The sequence below is a fragment of the Pristis pectinata genome, chromosome 2, assembly GCF_009764475.1.
Source record: "Pristis pectinata isolate sPriPec2 chromosome 2, sPriPec2.1.pri, whole genome shotgun sequence".
In the NCBI taxonomy this organism is placed as follows: domain Eukaryota; kingdom Metazoa; phylum Chordata; class Chondrichthyes; order Rhinopristiformes; family Pristidae; genus Pristis; species Pristis pectinata.
The window spans coordinates 63,717,410-63,739,519 of record NC_067406.1 but is presented as its reverse complement, the minus strand read 5'-3'; the positions used below and the strand labels follow the sequence as shown (position 1 = coordinate 63,739,519).

At 39.5% G+C, this 22,110-nt stretch overlaps 1 protein-coding gene across 1 annotated transcript in view; it reads left to right on the top strand.

Moving 5' to 3' along the window:
• The window catches only part of slain2 (SLAIN motif family, member 2), a 37,823-nt gene extending 18,922 nt beyond the window's left edge, over window positions 1-18,901 (top strand). The window contains exons 3-8 of the mRNA XM_052033504.1: window positions 3,459-3,629; window positions 8,691-8,852; window positions 9,735-10,100; window positions 11,024-11,167; window positions 12,592-12,889; window positions 15,876-18,901. Of these exons, the coding sequence (XP_051889464.1) occupies window positions 3,459-3,629; window positions 8,691-8,852; window positions 9,735-10,100; window positions 11,024-11,167; window positions 12,592-12,889; window positions 15,876-15,942 (1,208 nt within the window). The 3' untranslated portion in view covers window positions 15,943-18,901. The remainder of the gene's footprint in view (window positions 1-3,458; window positions 3,630-8,690; window positions 8,853-9,734; window positions 10,101-11,023; window positions 11,168-12,591; window positions 12,890-15,875) is intronic.
• Window positions 18,902-22,110: the final 3,209 nt, after the last annotated feature.

Here is a 22,110-nt window from a genome sequence, read left to right as displayed (position 1 = left end):
TGACTGAGCAATAACGCATGGGAATGATCAAGAGGTTTGAATTTGAGGAGCACACATCTCAGACTTGTAGAGCTGCAGAGGTATGGACGAGTGAGGCCATAGAGAAATGTGAAAATGAGCATGAGGATTTTAAAATTGAGGTGTTGTTGGACTGAGGCAATGTGAGTCATTGAGCACAAGGATGAAGAGCAAGTGGGCTGTGAGATAGGATGGTTAATTAATTTCTTCATTTTTCAGGACCCAGGCATTGTTTGCAAGGCCAGTGTTTACTGTCCATTCTTAATTGCCCTTGAGAAGGTTGTGGTGAACCGCCACCTTGAAGGACTGAGCTGCTTTTGCTGAAGTTACTCCCACAGTGAATTAATAGAGAGTTACAGTATTTGGATCTAGCAATGGATGCTGTGCAGCTTAGAGGGGAATCTGCAGACGGTGGTGCCTGCAGCCCTTGTAATTTTTGGCAATGCAGACCATGAACTTGGGAGGAGCTGTCAGTATGGACTAGGCAGCTAACTACAGTGCATTTCATAGATGGTACACACTGCAGCCAATGTGCCCCAGTGGTGTAGGGAATGAATATTTAGGGTAGTTCATGGGGTACCATTCAAGTGGGCTGCTTGGTCCTGGATGGTGTTAATAGACTTGAGTTATTGGACCTGCACTCATCTGGGCAAATGAAGAGTATTCCATCATGCTGCTGACTTGTGCCATGTAGATGGTGAAAAGACCTTTGGGTGTCAGGAGGTGAATCATTTGACAGGATATCCAGCATCTGACCTGTTCTTGTAACCTTGATATTGCTATAGCTGGTCCACCTGTGCTTCTGGTCAATGGTGATCCCCAAGATGTTAATGGTATGGGACTCAGCAATAGTAAATACCATACTGTCAAGGGTAGGTAGCTAGACTTGCTATTATTGGAGATGGTCACTGCCCAGCACTTAAGTGGCAAGCAACGTCTGTACCACTAATCAGCCCTATCTTAAAAGTTATCTCAGTCTTTGTATGTGTAGTTATGGATTGCTCCATTTACTGAGGTGTTGGGAATGGAATTGAACATCATGCAATCATCAGTGAATGTTCCCACTTCTGATCCTATGATGGAAGGAAGGCAGCTGAAGATGGTTGGATGTTGACCTGAGGAACCTGAGCAGTGACATTTTTGGGTGGGGTGGCTGACTTCTGACAGCCATAGCCATCTTCCTTTTGTGTGAGGCAAGATCCTGCCATTGTTTGCCTTTGCCCATTGATTTAAGGTTTGCCAAGGGTTCTTGATACCATACTTCATCAAATGCTTCCTAGATGTCAAGGGCGATTACTCTCAGCCCACCTCTGCAATTCACCTTTTTGGCCTATGTTTGACCCAAGGCCATGAGGAGGTCTGGAGTGGAGTCCTTTTGAAACCAAACTGCATTGGTGAGGAGGTTATAGATGAGTCAATGTCCCTTGATAACACTGTCAGCGATATCTCTTTGCCTTTCATTGAGTGTAGACTAACAGGGCATTAGCTGGCTTTTTTGAACAGGACGTACGTGGGCAATTTTCCACAATGTACGCAGCTGTCAGTATAGTAAGTATAATGGAACAATTTGGCTAGAGATAGAGCTAGTTTTAGAGCACTGTTCTTCAACATTACATCTGAGATGTTATATGGTCCCTTCATCTTTGCTGTATCTGAGGCTGTCAGCCACTTCTTGATAATCATGAAGTGATTTGAGTTAGCTGTGATGTTGGGAATCTCAGGAGAATGAGATGGGTGATGTTTTCAGCACTTCCTAAATGTGGTTATGAATGCATTATCCTTGTCTTTGGCAGTTGCATACTACGACCCACCATCATTGAGGGTGGAAATGTTCTTGGAGCCTTGTGTTGGCTGTTTAATTGTCCACCACCATTCATGATCAGATGTGGCAGGACTGAAGAGATTTGATCTGATCTGTTGATTGTGGATTACATAACTCTGTCCATTGTGGATAGTTTTTGCTGTTCAGTCCTGTGATGAAAGTTCACCAAGTTGACACCTCATTTTTGGGTAAGCCTGATTATTTTGCACTCCTTATTGTACCAGGGCTACTTCTTGACTTCATAGCAATTGTAGAGTGAGGGACAAGCCAGGCTGTGACACTTAGATTGTGGCAGAGGTAGGTTTAATGCCTCAAGGTTCACCCATCACTTACCACATATAATCTGGCAGCTAGGTCCTTCAGCACTTGGCCAGCTCAGCCTACTGATGAGCTTGTGTTTATGAAGAATGAAAGCTACCCAAAGGAGCGTTGGAACAAATGAGGTAACAAAAACATGGAAGAGAATTTAGTAATATTTATTATTGTTGGATAGGGGAATGTTACAGAGATATGTGCAAGCTTAAAGGGAATTGGAAAGAAGAGTTTTTAAAGTGTGGCATTGTTTAATTGGTAGTCAGTACAGGTTAATAAGGACAGGAGCAATGCCTAAATGCAACTTGAGGTAAGTTGATGTATGAATAACAGTTTTGGATAAAATTGTGTTTACAGAGGGTAGAATGAGAGGGGGTTTCTAGGAATTTCTTGGAATAGTCAATTCTAGAAGAAGACCATTACAGTTTCAGAGGTAAGAGATTAACTGATATGGGGACAAAATTAGATGATGCTAATAAAGCTCTTCAGACGTGGTCCATTTTTGAGAAGTAATTTTTCTGATGGTGTCATTTTCTTCAGTTTTTGTGATCTAATCAGAAATTTGGTTAAGGACGTCTTAAACTAAATTCCTTTTTGAAGATTTAAAACAGGGACTTGAGCTGAAATGTATAATTCTGTTTGTATGGTTGTGTTGAGCTGCCCTGTCTAGTCTGTGGGATAAGTCTTCCAATTCTGACAAATCCCCAGAAACTAGTGAGGATTTTACATGGATGACTGCATTGGGTGTGTTTTGTGTCTAGTGCTGAGGCTGATTGAACATCTGGTTTTATTCTTATTAACTTCTGTAATGCTCTTGATATACGCAAGAGACTGAGAGTCCAAAATCATACATAGTACAAGATTTCATTCTCCAGGAGGAATGAATCAGCAATTTTTTTATGATCTAGTAGATGCATGACCATCTATACTGATAGCAGCTTTTTATTAAACTGAACTTAAATTTCCTAATTAAAAACAAAATGCAGGAAATACTCAGCAGGTCAGGCAGCATCTGTGGAAAAAGGAACAGAGTTAATGTTTCAGGTTGCACATCTGTTTCCAGCATTTTCTGGTTTTATTTCAGATTTCTGACATCTCTGGTTGTGTTTTTTGATATATATATAATCATTAAGTTCCCTGTATGCTTTTGGAATTTGAAAGCATTTTCCTATCAGTAGACTTGGCCCCTGGATTATTGGTCATGTAGCATAAGCACTACTGATGTTTGCCCTAATCTGATGATATGTGGAAATTGATATTACTATGAACGTATTTGAGTTTTGTTGTGTCACTTTTAATTTTGCAGATTGCAAAAGACGCAGCCTCTTCGGTAGCTCATATTATCCTGCAAATTACCCAAGTCCTTTCAGTCCAAGTGGAAGCAGCAGTCCTTTTGGCAGTGGCTTCAGTTCCCCGTCCTCCACTCCAGTCCGATCTGTTTCACATGTGAAACAGTTGATGATGCCTGGGACTGCAGGTATGGTGACCTTAACATCATGGTAATCATGAAATATTTTGTAATTGTGCACAATGTCGGGTGTTTGATTGCATCAAAGTTTGATTTTGTGTATCATTGGTTTATCATTAGTAAATCTTAATTCCATTTTTGAGTGGAAAGTTTAGTTTAAAATAGTCATGGAGTCTGGGACTTCAGCTGACGTGTATAATTCTGTATGTATGGTTTTGTTGGGCTGCCCTGACTAGTCTGTGGAATAGGTCTTCCAATTTTGACACATCCCCAGAAGCTAGTGAGGATTTTACGTTGATGACTGCATTGGGTGTGCTTTGTCTAGGCTAATGTCAGGTTGAGCATCTGGTTTTATTCTTCTTAACCTCTAATGCTCTTGATATACTTAAGAGACTGAGAGTCTAAAATCATATATAGTACGAGATTTCCTTCTATAGTAATTTCAAGTCACTTTAATATAATTTTATTTCTACAGTGGTAAGATTGAATGATGAATGCTGTTATTATGCCAATTGCAGACAAGGATAAAAATACTATGGTAAATTATTGTTCAGGAGAAAACAGTTATCAAAAATAGAGAAATTAATAATATTTGTTTATATGTCTATCAAATGTCTGACTTCAAATGTTCAATCCAAGGCAGGTGATCAATTAAGTGCTCACTCCCATTTCCTCTCACTGACCAAAGAACTGTCTATAATAATTTTCGCAGCTGAGGAGGAGAATGATGGTCTTGGGTGGAAAAGGGATTTTAAAAAATTAATTAGCTGTATGTGCAATTTTTTTTGGTGAGAATTTTGAGATATGATTGGTGGTGGAGGTAATTGAGATATAATGAATTAAAAGGGGGCAGGGAAAAGTTTGGATTTCTAAATAGTTTGAGGCCTATGCAAATTTAAAACTCTTTAGTACTCTTCAAATGAATTGACTGTCTTGAGTGTGTACTTCCCTGGAAGGGAAGTTTTCATTCAGACCACCAGAGAGTTAACTCAAGGTACCTTGTATTTATTTCATCCTTTACAGTGATCACGCATCAGTTGTTCCAGTCAGTACATAACTTATAAACTGTAACCTATTTGTTGTGGGAAGGATAGCAGTATTGAAATAACAAGAGGAAATACTACCCATATGCTGGCTGTTAATTATTTTAATGAAATCTCCTCAGTTTTCAACAGTCATATCAAGCATTAATCCTGCTGAATTTTAAGACTGTCATGAACTTTGAAACATTGAAGACTGTCACCCAGAATTTGCATAGCAATGTTTGTATCTAATGACCTGCCCCATTTAATAAAAGGCAGCATTTACTGTATATAGACTGGCAGCACTTCAGACTAGCGCAGGCAGTGGCATGAAGACCACGCTGATTAAATCCCCCTTGATTTCTATGAAGCTTTTGAACAGGTTAACTAAAACGTCCTCCTCCTGCTCCTAATAGCCTAATATGAATAGCTCCCAGGGAATTTATTACCTAACCCCACCCTTTCTCGCTTGCTTTACATCGTGCATGAACGTGAATCAGATTCTGCCTGTCTACTACTACTACTACTACTATACTACTACTACTACTACTACTACTACTACTACTACTACAACAACAACACTTGATTCCAAACCGGCTTTGTAATGTCACACTGCCTCTGAGATTATCACTGTTAAAATCGAGCGTTGCTTCATGAGGTTCCAAATTTGGAGGTTTCATTTGAGATTGTATTCATATTGACTGCTATTTAATATGTGTAGCACCTTGTCAAAGGCCTCATGAAAATCCAAGTAAACAGCATCCACTGACTCTCCTTTGTCTATCCTGCCTCTTACTTCCTCAAAGAATTCCAACAGACTTGTCAGGCAAGATCTCCCCATAAGGAAACCATGCTGACTTCAGCCTATTTTATGAGCTTCCAAGTACCCCCGAAACCTCATCGTTAATGATGGACTCTTAACATCTTACCAACCACTGAATTCAGCCTAACTGTCCTATAATTTCTTGTCTTTTGCCTCCCCTTACCCCCCCCACCCCTTAAAGAGTGGAGTGACATATGCAGATTTTTTTTTTCCAGTCCTCCTGAACCATTCCTGAAGCTAGTGATTCTTGAAAGATTACTACTAATGCCTCCACAACCTCTTCAGCTACTGCTTTCAGAACCCTTGGGTGTAGTCTATCCAGTCCAGGTGACTTATCCACCTTCAGACCTTTGTTTCCCAAGCACCGCCTCCTTAGTAGTAGTGATTACACTCACTTCTGCCCCTGACTCTCTTGAATTTCTGGCACGTTGCTGGTTTTTTCCACAGTGAAGACTGACGCAAAATACTTATTCAGTTTGTTCGCCATTTCTTTGTTCCCCATTACTACCTCTCCAGCGTCATTTTCCAGCAGTCCGATGTCCCACTCTTTTACTCTTTTGGCATTCTCTTTCCTGTTATTGGCTAGCCTACCTTTCATACAGTATTTCATCTTTTCTCCCCTTATTGCTTTTTTAGTTGCTTTCTGTTGGTTTTTGAAAGCTTCCCAATCCTCCAGCTTCCCACTAATTTTTGCAATATTCTATGCCCTCTCTTTTGCTTTTACGCTGTCTTTGACTTCCCTTGTCAGCCACAGTTGCCTCATCCTCCCTCTTAGAATGCTGCTGCTTCTTTGGGATGAATTGATCCTGCATATTTTGAATTACTCCCAGAAACTCCTGCCATTGCTGCTCTACCGTCATGCCTGCTAGGATCCCTTCCAATCAACTTCGGCCAGCTCCTCTCTCATGCCTCTGTAGTTACTTTTATTCAGCTGTAATACTGATACATCCGATTTTAGCTTCTGCCTCTCAAACTTCAGGGTGAATTCTATCATATTATCACTGCCTCCTAAGGGTTCCTTTACCTTTAAGCTCCCTAATCAAATCTGATTCATTGAACAACACCAAATCCAGAATTGCCTTTTCCCTCGTGGGCTCTACCACAAGCTTCTCTAAAAAGCCATCTCATAGGCATTCTACAAATTCCTTCCCTTGGGATCCAGTACCAACCTGATTTTTCCCAATCTACCTGCATATTGAAATCCCCCAAGACCACCGTAACATTGTCCTTTTTACATGTTTTTTTTCTATCTCCTGTTGTAATTTGTACCCCACATCCTGGCTACAGTTCGGAGGCCTGTATACGGTATAACTCCCATCAGGGTCTTTTTACCTTTGCAGTTTCTTAACTCTACCCAAAAGGATTCTACGTCTTCTGATCCTGTGTCACTTCTCGCTCAGAATTGGATTTCATTTTTTTACCAACAGAACTACCCCACCCCCTCTGCCCACCTGTCTGTCTTTTCGATAGGATGTGTATCCTTGGATGTTTAGCTCCCAGCTGTGATCTTCTTTCAACCACGACTCTGTGATGCCCACAACGTCGTACCTGCCAATTTCTAACTGTGCTGTGAGCTCATCTACTTCATTTCATACACTGCGTGCATTCAAATATAACACTTTCAGTCCTGTATTCACCACCCTTCTCAAATTTGTCTCCATAATGCCTGAAGTTAAATTCTTATCCCTTTCTAATCTTTGTCTTATTCTTTATTCTGGAGACTTCAGTAACCTCTCCTGCGTTCTCCTTCCCTTTTATTCTATCCACACTTTTCCAATCTGTTGAACCCACCTCCGCCCTACTATTTAGTTTAAAGCCCTGTCTATAGCCCTAGTTATACGATTCGCTAGGACCCTGGTCCCAGTGTGGCTCAGGTGGAGCCTGTCTCACCAGAACATCTTCCTCCATCCCCAATGCTGGTGCCAGTGTCCCACGAATTCAAACCCACTTCTCCCACACCAATCTTTGAGCCACACATTTAACTTTCTGATCTTATTGACCCTGTGCCAATTTGCACATGGCTCAGCAATCCAGAGATCATTACCTTTTATGGTTCTGCTTTTTAATTTAGTCCCTAGCTGCTCAAATTCCCTCAGCAGAACTTCTTTTCTTGTTCTACCTACATCATTCGTACCCACATGGACCATGACAACTGGATCTTTCCCCTCCCATTCCAAATTCCTCTGCAGGTCAGATAAGATGTCCTGAATGTGGGCACCAGGCAGGCAACACAGCCTTCGTGACTCTTGATCCTTGCGACAGGGAGTTGTGTCTATTCCCCTGACTATACTATCCCCAAGTATAACTACATTTCTCTTCTCTTCTTCACCACCTCCCCCCCTTTCCCCCCCCCCCACCTCTTGGATGGCTTCCTGAACCACAGTGCCACGGTTTGCTCATCCTTCCTACAACCCCCACTCTCATCTGTACAGGGAGCAAGAATCTCAGACCTGTTGAACAAACTCGAGGGCTGAGGCTCCTCCAGCACTACCTCTTGGATCTCCCTACCTGCCTCACTCACAGTCACACCCTCTTGTCCCTGACCACAGACCAAATTTGAAGTAGTTAATCTAATGGGTGTGATTGCCTCCTGAAACACAGTGTTCAGGTAACTCTGCCCCTACCTGGTGCGTTGCAGCGTTTGAAGCTCAGATTCCAGGTCATAACCCATGGGGTCCTAGTAACATTCTGGTGAATTTGCACTACGTTCTTTCCAAGGTCAGCGTATCCTTTCTCTCCAGAAAGTAATGATAGGGCTTCTGAGCAAAAAAGGAGAAATTGTTCCCAACGGCAGAAAAGCCAGTGATTGGCTTAAAAACAACATACACTCTGAGCAAGAGAATGCACTCTGAGGGCAGTGAATGAAAATTCAATAATAACTTTTACTGAGATTGGACAAATATTTGTTGAAGAAAGAACTTGCAGGGTAGAGGGAGTGGAACTAACTGAGTAGCTCTGAGAGACCCAATGGACCAAATGGCATCAGCATTGATATATTAAGCAATATTATGGTTGCTTTCTAACTTTGTTTTTTTGCATCCTGATTCTTCTGAGATCTTACAGAAAGTTTCCACTATGTAGAGTGGAAGATAGAAATAGTCTTTTACAAGTCTCTTTGTTTGGTGCTTAAGTTTTGTTGTCATTAGTGAGAACACTAACATTTTCTATTATAAATACACGAGCCAAAGCAAATTATTGTAATGTTCTTCTTCTTATCTACATTAGGTCACTTTAAAGGTTCCATAGACCAAAATCCCCTCCTTAGCCCTCCATCATCTGTGGACAGTGAGCTAAGTGCTTCTGAAGTAGATGAAGACTCATTGGGATCTGGCTACAAACTTGCTGATGTCACGGATGTGCAAATCCTAGCTCGTATGCAGGAAGAGAGTATGTATTAACCTGAAACAAATGTGTTTTTTTTTTATATATTGTTTGTGATCAGATCATTTCCTTTTGTCAACTATTGATATTGTTCTCTGGTGGTTCTACAATATTTTTTTTTCCCTGTGCCCTGCATATGCTTTTGGCTGGAGCTGGATAAATCTGAGTGAGTTTGCCCTCTGTTAAAGGTCATGTAACAAGTCTTAGTTGCAAAAAAAGGAGTTTGAATAAAAAAAAGTAATATGTTCTTGTGAATAATAACTTCAGAGTGCGTATGGCATGCTTAACATAATAAAATAACTCTATCTGTCACAGACAATATTTGATCTGGGGCAAATGGGTTATCAAAGTGGATGACATGTATTGTCTAAGGAGTGGGTTTTAAAGGGTTTTGCAGTGTAAGAGAGGGGAACAAGGGATTCAGGAAGGAAATTCCAAAGCTGGAGGCACAGCCTCTAATAGTGGAATGATGGCAGCTGGAAATGCAAAAGTGAGCCATCATGGTTTTTGGGGGAATGTGAGGGTGGTCAGCAATTATCTCAGGCAAACTAGGGGTTATAAGAAGTTAAGGAGGGTTACATAGAGGATATAAAATGAGAAAGAATTCTGTATTTGAAATTCTTGCTCAGCCAGGATACAAAATAACCTAGCAAGTGCAGAAGATAACATAATTGCCAGGAGAGATTTGGGTGAGCTTAAGTTTATGGATGGTGTAAGTCAAGAAGCTGCTCAGGAATGCAAATCGAGAAGTAATGAAGGTATGAATAAGAGTTCAGACAGCCTGCGATGGGAGTAGAGGTGAGAAAAATTTCCTGACTATTTAATTTCAGTAATGTTGCCTTAGACAAAAATGGTATTCTTTTATTCAGCTACATTTATTATTCCTAGGTCTCAGACAGGAGTATGCAGCTAGTACCTCAAGACGTAGTTCTGGTTCCTCTTGTCATTCAACAAGACGAGGTACATTCAGTGATCAGGAGTTTGACGTTCAGAGTCTAGAAGACGAAGAAGAATGCGTTCCTCATGCTGTGCACCCTCCTCTGAACCGTTTCACTCCATCTCCACGGCACACCCCTCGAGCTTCACCCAGACATTCACCTAGGAATTCTCCACGCTCTCGCTCTCCTGCTCGCAGTCTGGATTATGGGAGGGCATCTGTCTCGCCACAGCCCATGATCAGTCGTCTGCAACAACCTCGTCTCTCTCTGCAAGGCCATGCGTCAGACCTCCAATGTAATATTATAAAAAATGAAGGTAACTGATAGTAGAGTTGTAGTGGACTTGATCATAGGTTCTAAATGTTATGATATACAGTAACTACTGCATTGATGAGCAGAAATGCTTGGAACAGCATCTGAACTGGTATTTTAAATAACTACATTCTGTAGATGCATTCAATATACCTTCTTTACAATTCAATGTTCAGTTAAGTAATAAAGTTTCCTGTATTTCAATATGTGAATGTCATGGCAAGAACACTGGCCACTCATTTATTTTCCCAATTGCAGAACAATAAACTAAAGAGCTGTGAAGATGGCCATTGAATATATTTAGAGTAGAGTTTGAACTACAAGGGAGCTAAAGGATATGGGGAGAGAATAGGAAAAGGTTGTTGAGGTCAGGATTGAATCGGCCAACGTACTAAATTGCAGAATAGGCGTGAGAGGCTGATTGGCCTACTCCTGGCTCTCATTCTCATTTAACAGTCAGATTGACAGGAGAAGAAAATTCCATTCAGCCTATAAAATCTGAAATTTTCCCTACGAAAGAAAGGTAAGTACACAAGAATATATAGTCCCCTCTTCCTATGCCTAGCTTGACTTTCTTGCCTTTAGAAATATTCCTTTGAATATCATGTTTCAACTTGAAACTGGAGGAAATATTTTTCATTTTTGTATTTCAGTAAGAACAAGTTTGTACTACGACTTGCAAGAATATTCATCAACTGGTATTGATGGCAAGAGTAGCACTAAGGTTAAATGCGCAATGGGAAGTTAGGCTAAGAAAAAGTTATTTCAGTTTTCCACAGAATGAAAGGATTGCCACTGCTTTATTTATTTCTTTAGAGGTTTCATTTGAGATTACATCATATTGACTGCAGTATTTTCTTTAAAAACATTCTTTTGAATGGTTTGTTTGATTCATAAAGACATATCTTGGATATTTCTCTGTTCTAGAAAAGTTGAGACGCAGTCTTCCAAATCTATCCAGGGCATCTAATATCCAGTCGTCAGAATCTGTTAAAAACAGTAGAAGTTGTGACTCAAATTTACAAGTGCCAAATGGGGGAGTACCCCGTATTCAGCAACAAGCTTCCGCTAGTAAGTATGCATTAAAGTCTGAACAGAAAAATAAATTATTCAGAGGTTTCAAAGGGTATTTGGCAAAGTGCTATATAATAGACTCATTCTAAGCTTTGAGAATTGGCAACAGAAGTTCAGGAACTGAGTGAATAGCAGTTGGCCACGGAACAGAAAGTTAGAGTTTCCTGTCCTGGCAGAAAAGAAGAAGTGGTCCTCTACCCAAATTACTACTTGTGTTCAAATTATTTAAGTAAAAGATGAACCTGGGGATCAGAAAAGTTTGTGAATGACACCAACTTGGAGGTAAAGTTACCACTGAGGAAGACTGCAGCAAATGCAAAATGACATTAGTAAATATTCCAAGCCGCCTTGAAGTGTATGAAGTAATTAAGAAGTATATTCACTGTTGTGATGCAGTTTGTGAATGCATGCTCCCACAAAGAACACAATGATAATAACTAGGTAAACTTCCCTTCAAAGCAATAGTGAGAAGATGAATTTAATGTCTTTTAAGTGATATGGAAAATGCACTGGTACATATTTATTACTCCCAGTATCATGGATGGTACGCCAACATAAATCTTGCTTTTACCCCTAAAGGAAGGTCCCATTTAAAAACAAAAACCATGTGTTTTCCAGCGGCATGTTATATCAAAGATGTGAAAGCAGCCTGTTCTAATTTTGTCCACAGTGGTAAGATGTGAAAGTAGCTCACTTAATAATTTCTCATTGCCCATAGAAAAGTAACTAAAAGTTTCTCTCATCATCCACCCACTTTTCATTGAGGCCTGCCTTGGAGGAAATTGCAGTTATGCTTGTGTCCTTAAGAGAAAAAGAAATTCTCAGCTTACTTCCACTCCTTATGTGATTCACTGTGCTGCTTAGAAAACCCCTCTGGCTTCTGCCCTTACTGAATTCTTAGGAAATGTTTGGTGATAATGGAGATTGATATAGTTTCACATGATCAACAATCCATAATCTAGTGCTAGTATTAGAGTGGAGTTGGTGGGGTGATATCTGCCATTCGATAAAAGTTAGTAATGACAGTAGCTTTCTCCAAAGGAATTTAACACTCCACTATTAACCATGTGAGGTACAGACAAGACTGTTTTTCCAAAAAAATTCAAATGAATTGAGAATTAGAATTCCTAACATCTACTAACAAGGTTTAATGGAGAAGAACATTCATTTTTTGAAGATTTTTTTTCTAAATGGGAAGGGAAATTGCAAAAGTACATCAAATGCTACAACCATCTGATTCACTTATTTACTTTGATAATTAACTTAAGAAATACTTGAAATATTCCCCTCAACCTTTATGCATAATGTGAGTCCACATATTATTTTACTTGGATGTGGATGTAGCAAGCTGGAAGGCTTTCTACAAAAATATACTGCCGTAGGGTGCAGAGGAGATGAACTACTTGTATTTTTTTTTGCAGTACCTTCTCCATGTAAGCTCAGACTTCCTTCCACACCATCACCTTTAACTCTTCGACAACCACTGAAAGCAATGGTCAATCCAGCGCCTGTCTCTACAGGCTCTACATCTAGTCATAATAGTTCTGCAACTGGGCCTTCTGCTCAGTCTCTCAGCTCACCAAGTCACAGTGCTGCAGGTGGCACCCCACCAAATAAAGGTCCAGGTGTGGGGATTCGAAGTGGCTTACCACGACCTAGTGCCTCAGCTGGAGGGGGAATACCAGTGCCTCGGAGTAAGCTTGCACAGCCTGTTAGAAGGTAAGAATGTGATAGCAAAATTTTTAATGTGCATGAATCAGTGTCTCTCAGTCATGCTTTAAAAAAAGGGGCAAATAAGAATTGACAATGATTGCTGCAAGTTTTCTGGGAACCTAGAGGTCATTTTTGGGAACCAATATCCTGCACCCCAAGGACAAATAAAAAACCTATTATTTGAAAAGTTGATTGTGCTATTTTTCCAGCTTTCAATGCTGCTCATTAAAACATATGTCTGTTAAATAGAAAAGCTAGCACCTGCTTTATGTATCTTGACACAAACTAGTCTACATTGAGGATACGCACTCTTCAGTGGATACTGCAGCCCATGCATCCACTGCCAGCAATAGATACAGTGGCATGCAAAGGTTTGGGAACCCCTGGTCAAAATTTCTTTTACTGTGAATAGTTAAGTGAGTAGAAGATGAACTGGTCTCCAAAAGTCATAAAGTTAAATATGAAACATTCTTTTCAACATTTTAAGCAAGATTAGTGTATTATTTTTATTTTGTACAATTTCAGAGTAGAAAAAGGAAAGGAGCACCATGCAAAAGTTTGGGCACCCCAAGAGATTTGAGCTCTCATAACTTTTACCAAGGTCTCAGACCTTCATTAGCTTGTTAGGGCTATGGCTTGTTCACAGTCATCGTTAGGAAAGGCCAGGTGATGCAAATTTCAAAGTTTTATAAATACCCTGACTCCTCAAACCTTGTCCCAACAATCAGCAGCCATGGGCTCCTCTAAGCAGCTGCCTACTACTCTGAAAATTAAAATAAATGATGCCCACAAAGCAGGAGAAAGCTATAAGAAGATAGCAAAGCGTTTTCAGGTAGCCGTTTCCTCAGTTCATAATGTAATTAAGAAATGGCAGTTAACAGGAACAGTTGAGGACTGGAAGACCAAGAAAACTTTCCGAGAGAACTGCTCATAGGATTGCTAGAAAGGCAAATCAAAACCCCTGTTTGACTGTAAAAGACCTTCAGGAAGATTTAGCAGACTCTGGAGTGGTGCTGCACTGTTCTACTGTGCAGCGATACCTGCACAAATACGACCTTCATGGAAGAGTCATCAGAAGAAAACCTTTCCTGCGTCCTCACCACAAAATTCAGCATCAGAAGTTTGCAGAGGAACATCTAAACAAGCCTGATGCATTTTGGAAACAAGTACTGTGGACTGATGAAGTTAAAATAGAACTTTTTGGCCACAATGAGCAAAGGTATGTTTGGAGAAAAAGGGTGCAGAATTTCATGAAAAGAGCACCTCTCCAACAGTTAAACACGGGTGGATCAATCATACTTTGGGCTTGTGTTGCAGCCCAGTGGCACTGGGAAACATTTCACTGGTAGAGGGAAGAATGAATTCAATTAAATACCACCAAATTATTGAAGCAAACATCACAATGTCTGTATTTAAAAAAAAGCTGAAGATGAAAAGAGGATGGCTTCTACAACAGGGTAACGATCCGAAACACATCTCAAAATCCACAATGGACTACCTCAAGAGGCACAAGCTGAAGGTTTTGCCATGGCCCTCACAGTCCCCCAACCTAAACATCATCAAAAACCTGTGGATTGACCTCAAAAGAGCAGTGCCTGCAAGAAGGCCCAAGAATCTCTCAGAACTAGAGCTTTTGCAAGGAAGAATGGGTGAAAATTCCCCAAACAAGAATTGTAAGACTCTTAGCCAGCTACAGTAAATGTTTACAAGTACTTAACAAAGGGGGTGTTACTAAGTACTGACCATGCAGAGTGCCCAAACTTTTGCTTCAGGCCCTTTTCCTTTTTTGTTATTTTGAAACTGTAAAAGATGGAAATAAAAAAAGTAATCTTAAAATATTAAAGAAATGTGTCATCTTTAACTTTGCCTTTTGGAAATCAGGTCATCTTTTACTTGCTTAGCTATTCACAGTAACAGAAATTTTAACCAGGGGTGCCCAAACTTTTGCATGCCACTGTAGCTGCTTTGTAAAAATGCAACTTTACTAAACTTTCCTCTGGAGCTGAGGTGCAAGAAGGTTTCCTACTGCCTGCACATCAGAGTCAACTTTATATGAATCATGGAATGACACCAAAAGTCACTTGAAGGTGAATTTGATATATATTGTTGGTAAATTAAAATTAACATTCAAAAGCTTTTAAAATGCAACCATTACATTTCAAACAAACCAGTTTAATTCTTCCTAAAAATTCCACATCTTGATGTGGTTAGTAAAATCTTACAATAGTGATGAAATCGGTCTGTAGTAAAATCTTACAATGGCGGTGAAATCAGTCTGTGGCAAGGCAAAATTTTTGCATAGGCTGGCTTTTACAAACTGATGTAAAAGATGCTCAATTTGGGGACAATTGACAGCATGAATACAATCCTGGTTGCGCTTTGTATATCTATTCAGCTTTGACAATATAAAATCACCAAATTTTTGCTGCTTAAGGAGTATATATTTGCAATTCAGAGGAACTTTGAGCATAAACTTACATTTGACACATTTACAGCAGTTCAAAGTCCAAACATGTACCTGTATTTCTGATTCATTGCCTTGTTTGAAATTTGAGTCATCCATACTCTACCATGCTTATATGTACACATTCAGATCTATTTGTATGAGCATCTTGTGTTATGTCTGAAATAATAAAAGTTTGAATTTAATCTTGGGGAAAGAAAAGTTTGAAAATATTTATATTAATGTGGCAAGTCAGTGGTGGAAGAGTTACATTATACATGAGTGATCATTATGGAATTATAAGGATCAGTAAAAAGCAGTGTCAACCTTTCACTGTATTTTGATGGTAGGGGTGAGGAGTCTAGGGTTATGGGGCACAAGCAGGATCTTATTAATTGGCAGAGCAGTTTTGAAGAGCCTATATATCTCGTTCCTGGGTAGCAAAATTAAAAGATGCAAATTTGTGAGACTTGTTTGCCTTGTAACTACTAGAATACAATTGTGTATTGTCAAATGTATTCACTTTTCTTCCTGTAAATTGATTTATAGATCATTGCCAGTTCCGAAGACCTATGGCAACATTAGAGATGAAAGCTGGAAAGATGGTTGTTATTGAATTAATTACACAGAACAGTCTGAAGCTCACTCCACTACCGTTCCTGGAACAAAAGGACTTTAATAGACTGTTCATAGAAATATATAGCAGGATTTGCGAAAATCCAGTTCTCTGCCATAAATCAGCACAAGTTGGTGGAGATCATGGAGTAGCACTTTATTGACATTAAACATCAGTTTTTACATCAGTTTTTTCATACGTACAATCAGTTTTTCCATGACTATGTCCATCGTTTTGATGCTAGTGAGCAAATGACATTGTCATTCAAGATGTAATAAAAGTCTGGACACAATCCCAAAAAATGCCAAAGATAAAGCTTACAACAACCAGTGGTAGGGAAAAATGGATAATTAACATTGTTGAGACTTTAGAATGATTAAGTAAAGGAGACTATTTGTGGAAGCCTGTTTTGTACAATCAGATATAGCAGTGGCAGATTTTGTATTCAGGAAGGGAAAGAAGGCACAATTCCAGTATCATGAAGAGCAGATCTACAGTCATAGCAATGCATAGCCCAGTGTACCAAAAAGCATCTCATTTGTAGTTGTGACCACCTTCAGTGGTATGTATTCAAATTGCACAGCCTTTGAACTTTGAGTGAAACTTTGTGAGGAAAATGTGTAATTTTAATTTGTAGCAATTTGCAATAATATCCCAATGATAAAGGTTCATATTGTTAATTTCACCCTAAAACGTTTAAAATTCAACCAATAGTTATTATAAAAGTTGGCATGTATTAGCAAGGTGACTTATGATCTGTTGGTGATCACTGGAGTTGTTCTGTTGTACATTGCAACTGACTGAAATTTTCAACCCATTGCTAGTGAGAAAAGGCATGTTGTAACCTGAATGGTGCTTTGTACAGACAAAATTCTGTGGATAAGTGGCTAAGTTGAGTATATATTGTAAGTGAGACACTTTGTTTAAGTCTTTGCCCACACTAAAACTATCAGTCCATCAAAGTGAACACATTTTAGTGGGCATAACTATTTCAGTATCCATTTTTATGGTTGACTTTTATTTTAAATTGCCAAAGGGCTTGGTGTTAAGCAGGTTTTACACAATTGCTTTTGTCAAATTGTAAAGCACTGGCTCAGGAAAGAGTGGTGTTAATGTGCAGCCAGGTTTTCAGCATGCAGCACATAATAGGACTTGTTCACTTTTATGATTTGTGTTTCTTTATAAGGTATGTAGTGAAAACTTAGTCCATTCAATTGTAATCTGATCATACCACAGTGCTTACAAAACTGCAACATAATTCTATCTAAACTATGCACTGGTATCCTGTTACATAAATACACTTGCTTGGAGCTGTTCCATAAATACTGAAGACTGGTAGGTACTATATTCAGTAATTAGCATTTCAAGATGTCACTACGTGTGTGTTCTTATGAAAAATTGAGTTTACATTTAAATATATTTGCATACTACTGCAGGGAGTTGTATGATTATTTTGAGTGATGCCATGAAATAATTTGATTTGACCTTCACATAGTTAATCACCAGAGACCAATGTTTAATTACTTCAAAAAGAATATTTCTTGATTCATGTTTAGGAAGCAGTCCATGCAATTTCAGAAGAAAGCATTCTTTCCAAATGCCCATATTTCTGGTATTGGAGCCTTCGTAAATAAACAGTGGTGTGTCTTCATGTATAACTAATGGTGTGATAGATGTGAGGTGATTGAGCTGGCCGGAGGTATGGAAAATGTCAGAGTTAGGGGTGGACAAACAGTGAGTGGGTGAGATGGATGTGGAGTGACAGATGAGCATAGAGTAAGTGGGGTGATCAGTCTACATAGATGAACACAAGTTACATGTGATTAGATTTGCTGTTAATGTGTGGAGTGGACCTGTACCATGTGCAAATAATGAATTAGTTAAATGATTTTGTTTCTGTTTACCCATCTGACCAGGTGAAGTAACCTGTTGTCTCAATTTTACATTTGGCAAAAACTGAAACTCTCATTAGAACATAATTGTGTGTTGCAGGCAAAAAATTTGAATGTAATGCTATAAACTATTATTTGGGTTTTTTCACAGGCAATTTTTAAAGATTCTCCTCCTGTTGAGAAGTTGCCTAAACAAGAGAATTGTATTTATTTTATTGAGTTATCTTTCACTATCTTTCACTATCTTAAAAGTCATCAAGAGAATAAGCAGTTTAATTTCAGAATTTTGGTTTTATACAGGTGACTTGTTTTTTTGGGGGGGGATGTGCATGTTGTTAACTAAACAATCTTAGAATGGTGGATGTTTGGTTTAGTCCTCTCTACAGGAGGGGTATGATGCTTGAATACAATGAAGATTAAAGACAAGGAAACTTCTAAGCAGGATCCTGTGGGCAGCAGGAGGGAGTGATGGAACCCACAATTGCATTCTAAGTTATGAAATTCCTTTTGTGTAATGACAGTGAACACTGACAGTAAACTATAGTGGGATCCTTTTGGTATTTAAACTTTTTTTTAAAGAAACATGCTTTATACACAGACACTTGCACACTGCAGTACTGCGACAGTTGGACAAAAATGAAACCTTACTGTAACCTTAAGAATAAATTGATGAATAAAGTTAAAAGCATTTGTTACTCCACAGTGATATTGTTAACAGTAGAGGAAACTATCAAAAATTTGACACTCAAACAGCATTGAGCTCATGCTGTGGGCAAAATAAACTTGCTTACACCGAAAAGTGTGAATTAATTTTATATTAAAAAAAATAGTGCCTATAATTTAAATTTATTTTTGAGGTTATTATAATTTTGTTTGTTGAATGTGGGTTAATTTTTGTGCCAATATCTTGGAGTAAATGATACTCAGTGTAAATAAATGGTCATGTATTGCTTTCAATATTTAATTTTTTGCTTTGCCATGTAACTTTTGTAAATGTTAATGAACTTGTTTTAAAAAATATGCAAGAATCACCTTGTTTTAAAAAAAAATAAAGTTCTTGATAATGGAAAACTATTATAGTTTTTTTGCTCTTATCAACATCTAGTGAACAGGCAGAGTCTTTGATCAACATTATCAGAATGCAGCTGAACAGTTTCCTTTGTACTGTCAATACATTTTAAAAAGCCAGTAAATATACTTTTGGACAAGCACTAAATAAGGAGCCATATTATAATTCTAGCCAAATGGAATATGGGAGACTCGCTCTCAACTAAAAACATGAACCTATCAGAAACCTTGAATACATGAAGCCATGAAATGTTTAACACATGTATTAATAAATAAACTCCTGCTTCCTGCAACTTTCCCCTTATCCCCTGCATTCACTTCCACTATCTGAGGAATGGGAAGGCCCTACTCCCCAATCTAACCTTTGTCCCATTTGCTCTTCTCTGTGCTGAAGCTTGGCACACTGGAGTGATCCAGAGTCAAGTACGGTTGAGGTCAGCTTGGTTTTAAAATCAAAACCTGACCTGAGCCCAGAGCTGACAACATACGTAGTCAAGGTGCCAACCTCTACAACAAATACTGCAGATTAAGCTTTTCCTTTTTCTAATGGAACAGCTGCTCCCTTACTAGTTGATTATCAGAAACTCTTTTCAAGTAGGACATAGTTATTATGCAGAGAAATGGGTTCATTGGCCCTTAATGTCCATGCCAACCACCAAATCTGTTTTCCCAGCACTTGGCCCATAACCTTCCATGCCTGGTTGATTCAAGTGCTTTTCTAAATACTTTGCAAATGTTGCGAGAGTCTCTGCCTCCACCCAACCCCTTGGGCAGTACAGTCCAAACTTCAGCCATCTGGGTGGGAGGAAAAAAAAGTTATTCCTCAGGTCCCACCTAAATCACCTACCCTTTACCTTGATTGGCAAGTTGTAACCAGTGATATGCCACAGGGATTGGTGGCGAGGCATCAACTTCTTACAATTTATAAAAATGACCTGGAGGAAGGCACTGAAGGGACTGTTTCTAAATTTGCTGACGAAGCAATGATAATGAGGAAAGCAAGTTCTGAAGAGAACAGGAGGTTAAGATGGGTTAAGTGAATGGGCAGAGGTCTGGCAAATGAATTGTAATTGGGGAAATTATGAAGTAGTTTGACAGGAAAAGAGAAGCACATTTTCTAAATTGTGAAAGATTGTAAAGCTCTGAGATGCAAAGGGATCTGGGTGTTCCTGTGCATGATTTGTAAAAGGTGAGTATACAGGTATTGAAAGAAGTTAGGGAAACTAATATTGTTGTTTATTGCTAGGGAAATTAAATACAAAAGTAGAAAGATTATGCTTCAATTATGTAGCGCATTGGGCAATTCTCATCTGGTGTACTGTGTACAATATTGTTCTTAATTATGGAAGAATGTAAGTACTTCAGGGGTCTACTGGAGTAATGCTTGGAATGGGAATATACTGCCTCGTTAGAAAAGGTTGCAAGGGTTAAGCTTCTGTCTGCTGTTTCAGAAAAGTGAGGTAGTTTAATTGGAACATATAAGGTATTGATCAGTATTAGCAAGATGGAGGTGGATGGGTTGGTTCCTTCTGTGGGGAATCATGAACTAGATGTCACTGTTTAAAAGTCTGGGGTCACCCATGTAAAACATTAGGATTTGTCAGAAGACAAGAGGGATACGAGTCTTTGGAACTTCCTCAAGGCAGTGAAAGCAGTCTTTGGGAATGTGGAGTTGAGATTACAATCAGATCAGCGACAATCTTAGTAAGTGGCAGAGCAAGCTCAAGGGACTGAGTGACCTACTTCTGCTCCTAACTCATAAGTTTGCATGTTCATCCTTTGGGGGTGGGGTGGAGGAAGAGTTCCCTTCACCGCACCAAATCCAGATGTTGGAGAGTAAAGTACAGAATATTTCATTACTTTGTGTTTGCTAGTGAGGGAACAATCTAACTATTTACAAACCAAATATGCATTTCACATTCCAGCAATTTACTCAAAATGAAATATATCGCAGCTTGCACCAGAACACAGACACATTGTTTTGAAAGGGTGATCAAAGATTTTCCTGCTGACTTGAGCTGCAATTCTGTGGGAACATCCTTCCGATCTACAATCTACTATTAGATTGATGCCTTGAACTCCCTTGGAAGCCATAGAAGATGGTGATTGACCAATAAGAGTGGAAACTGAAGCATTAGGGGCAGGAGAATTGTGCCCACCAGCCACCCTCTCACATTCCCCCCCTCCCCACTTCTAGTTTGTTGGGTCCAATGAGAACTTTTTATGTTTCAACGAGATTTTGTCTTATTTTACTAAACTCTGAAAGACCCAATCTCTCCTTGTATCACAGTCCTGTCATTCCCAGGAATCAGTATGATGGCTGAGCTCCAATGTCGTATACAAACTCGCCAAAAGCACCACTGTTGTTGGATGAGTCACAGGAGGCGATGGGTCAGGTTACCGGAGCAAGATAGGACACCTGGTTGAGTGGTGCCGCAAAAACAACCTCTCACTCAACGTTTACTAAAGAGCTGATGGTTGACTTCAGGAAGGGGAAGAAGGGCAAACATGCGCCAGTCTACATTGGGGGATCGGCGGTGGAGAGAGTCAGCAGCTTTAAATTCCTGGGCGTTAACATATGGGATGATCTGTTCTGGGCCCAGCACAGAGATGCAATCATAAGGAAAGCAAGCTTTACTTTCCAGGTTCAGCTTGTCACCAAACACTCTAACAAACTTCTACAGATGTACTGTTGAAAGTGTCCTGACTGGTTGTACCATGGTCTGGTACGGCAATACGAATGCGCAGGAACATAAGAAGCTGCAGAGAGTAGGGGACTCTGCCCAATACATCAAGGGCACATCCATCCCCACCATCGGTAGTATCTCGAGGAGGTGCTGCCTCAAGAAGGCAACATCCATCATCAAAGATCCACACCATCCAGGGTATGCGCTCTTCTCGCAGTTACCATCAGGTAGGAGGTACAGTAGCCTGAAGTCCTACACCATCAGGTTCAAGAACAGTTACTTCCCTTCAACCATTTGGTTCTTGAACGAATCAGCAAATCTTTCTTGTAAAAATTGTGTATAATTTATGTTTAGTTTATGGTCTTCTTGTGAATGCTGCTTATGTGATACTATGTGCCTGTAATGCTGTTGCAAGTAAGTTTTTCATTTCACCTGTGCATACATATACTTGTGCAGCATTTGACAATAAACTCGACTTTTGACTTTTTTTGAACCTTTATAGCCTTCCCCCAATGGCAAGA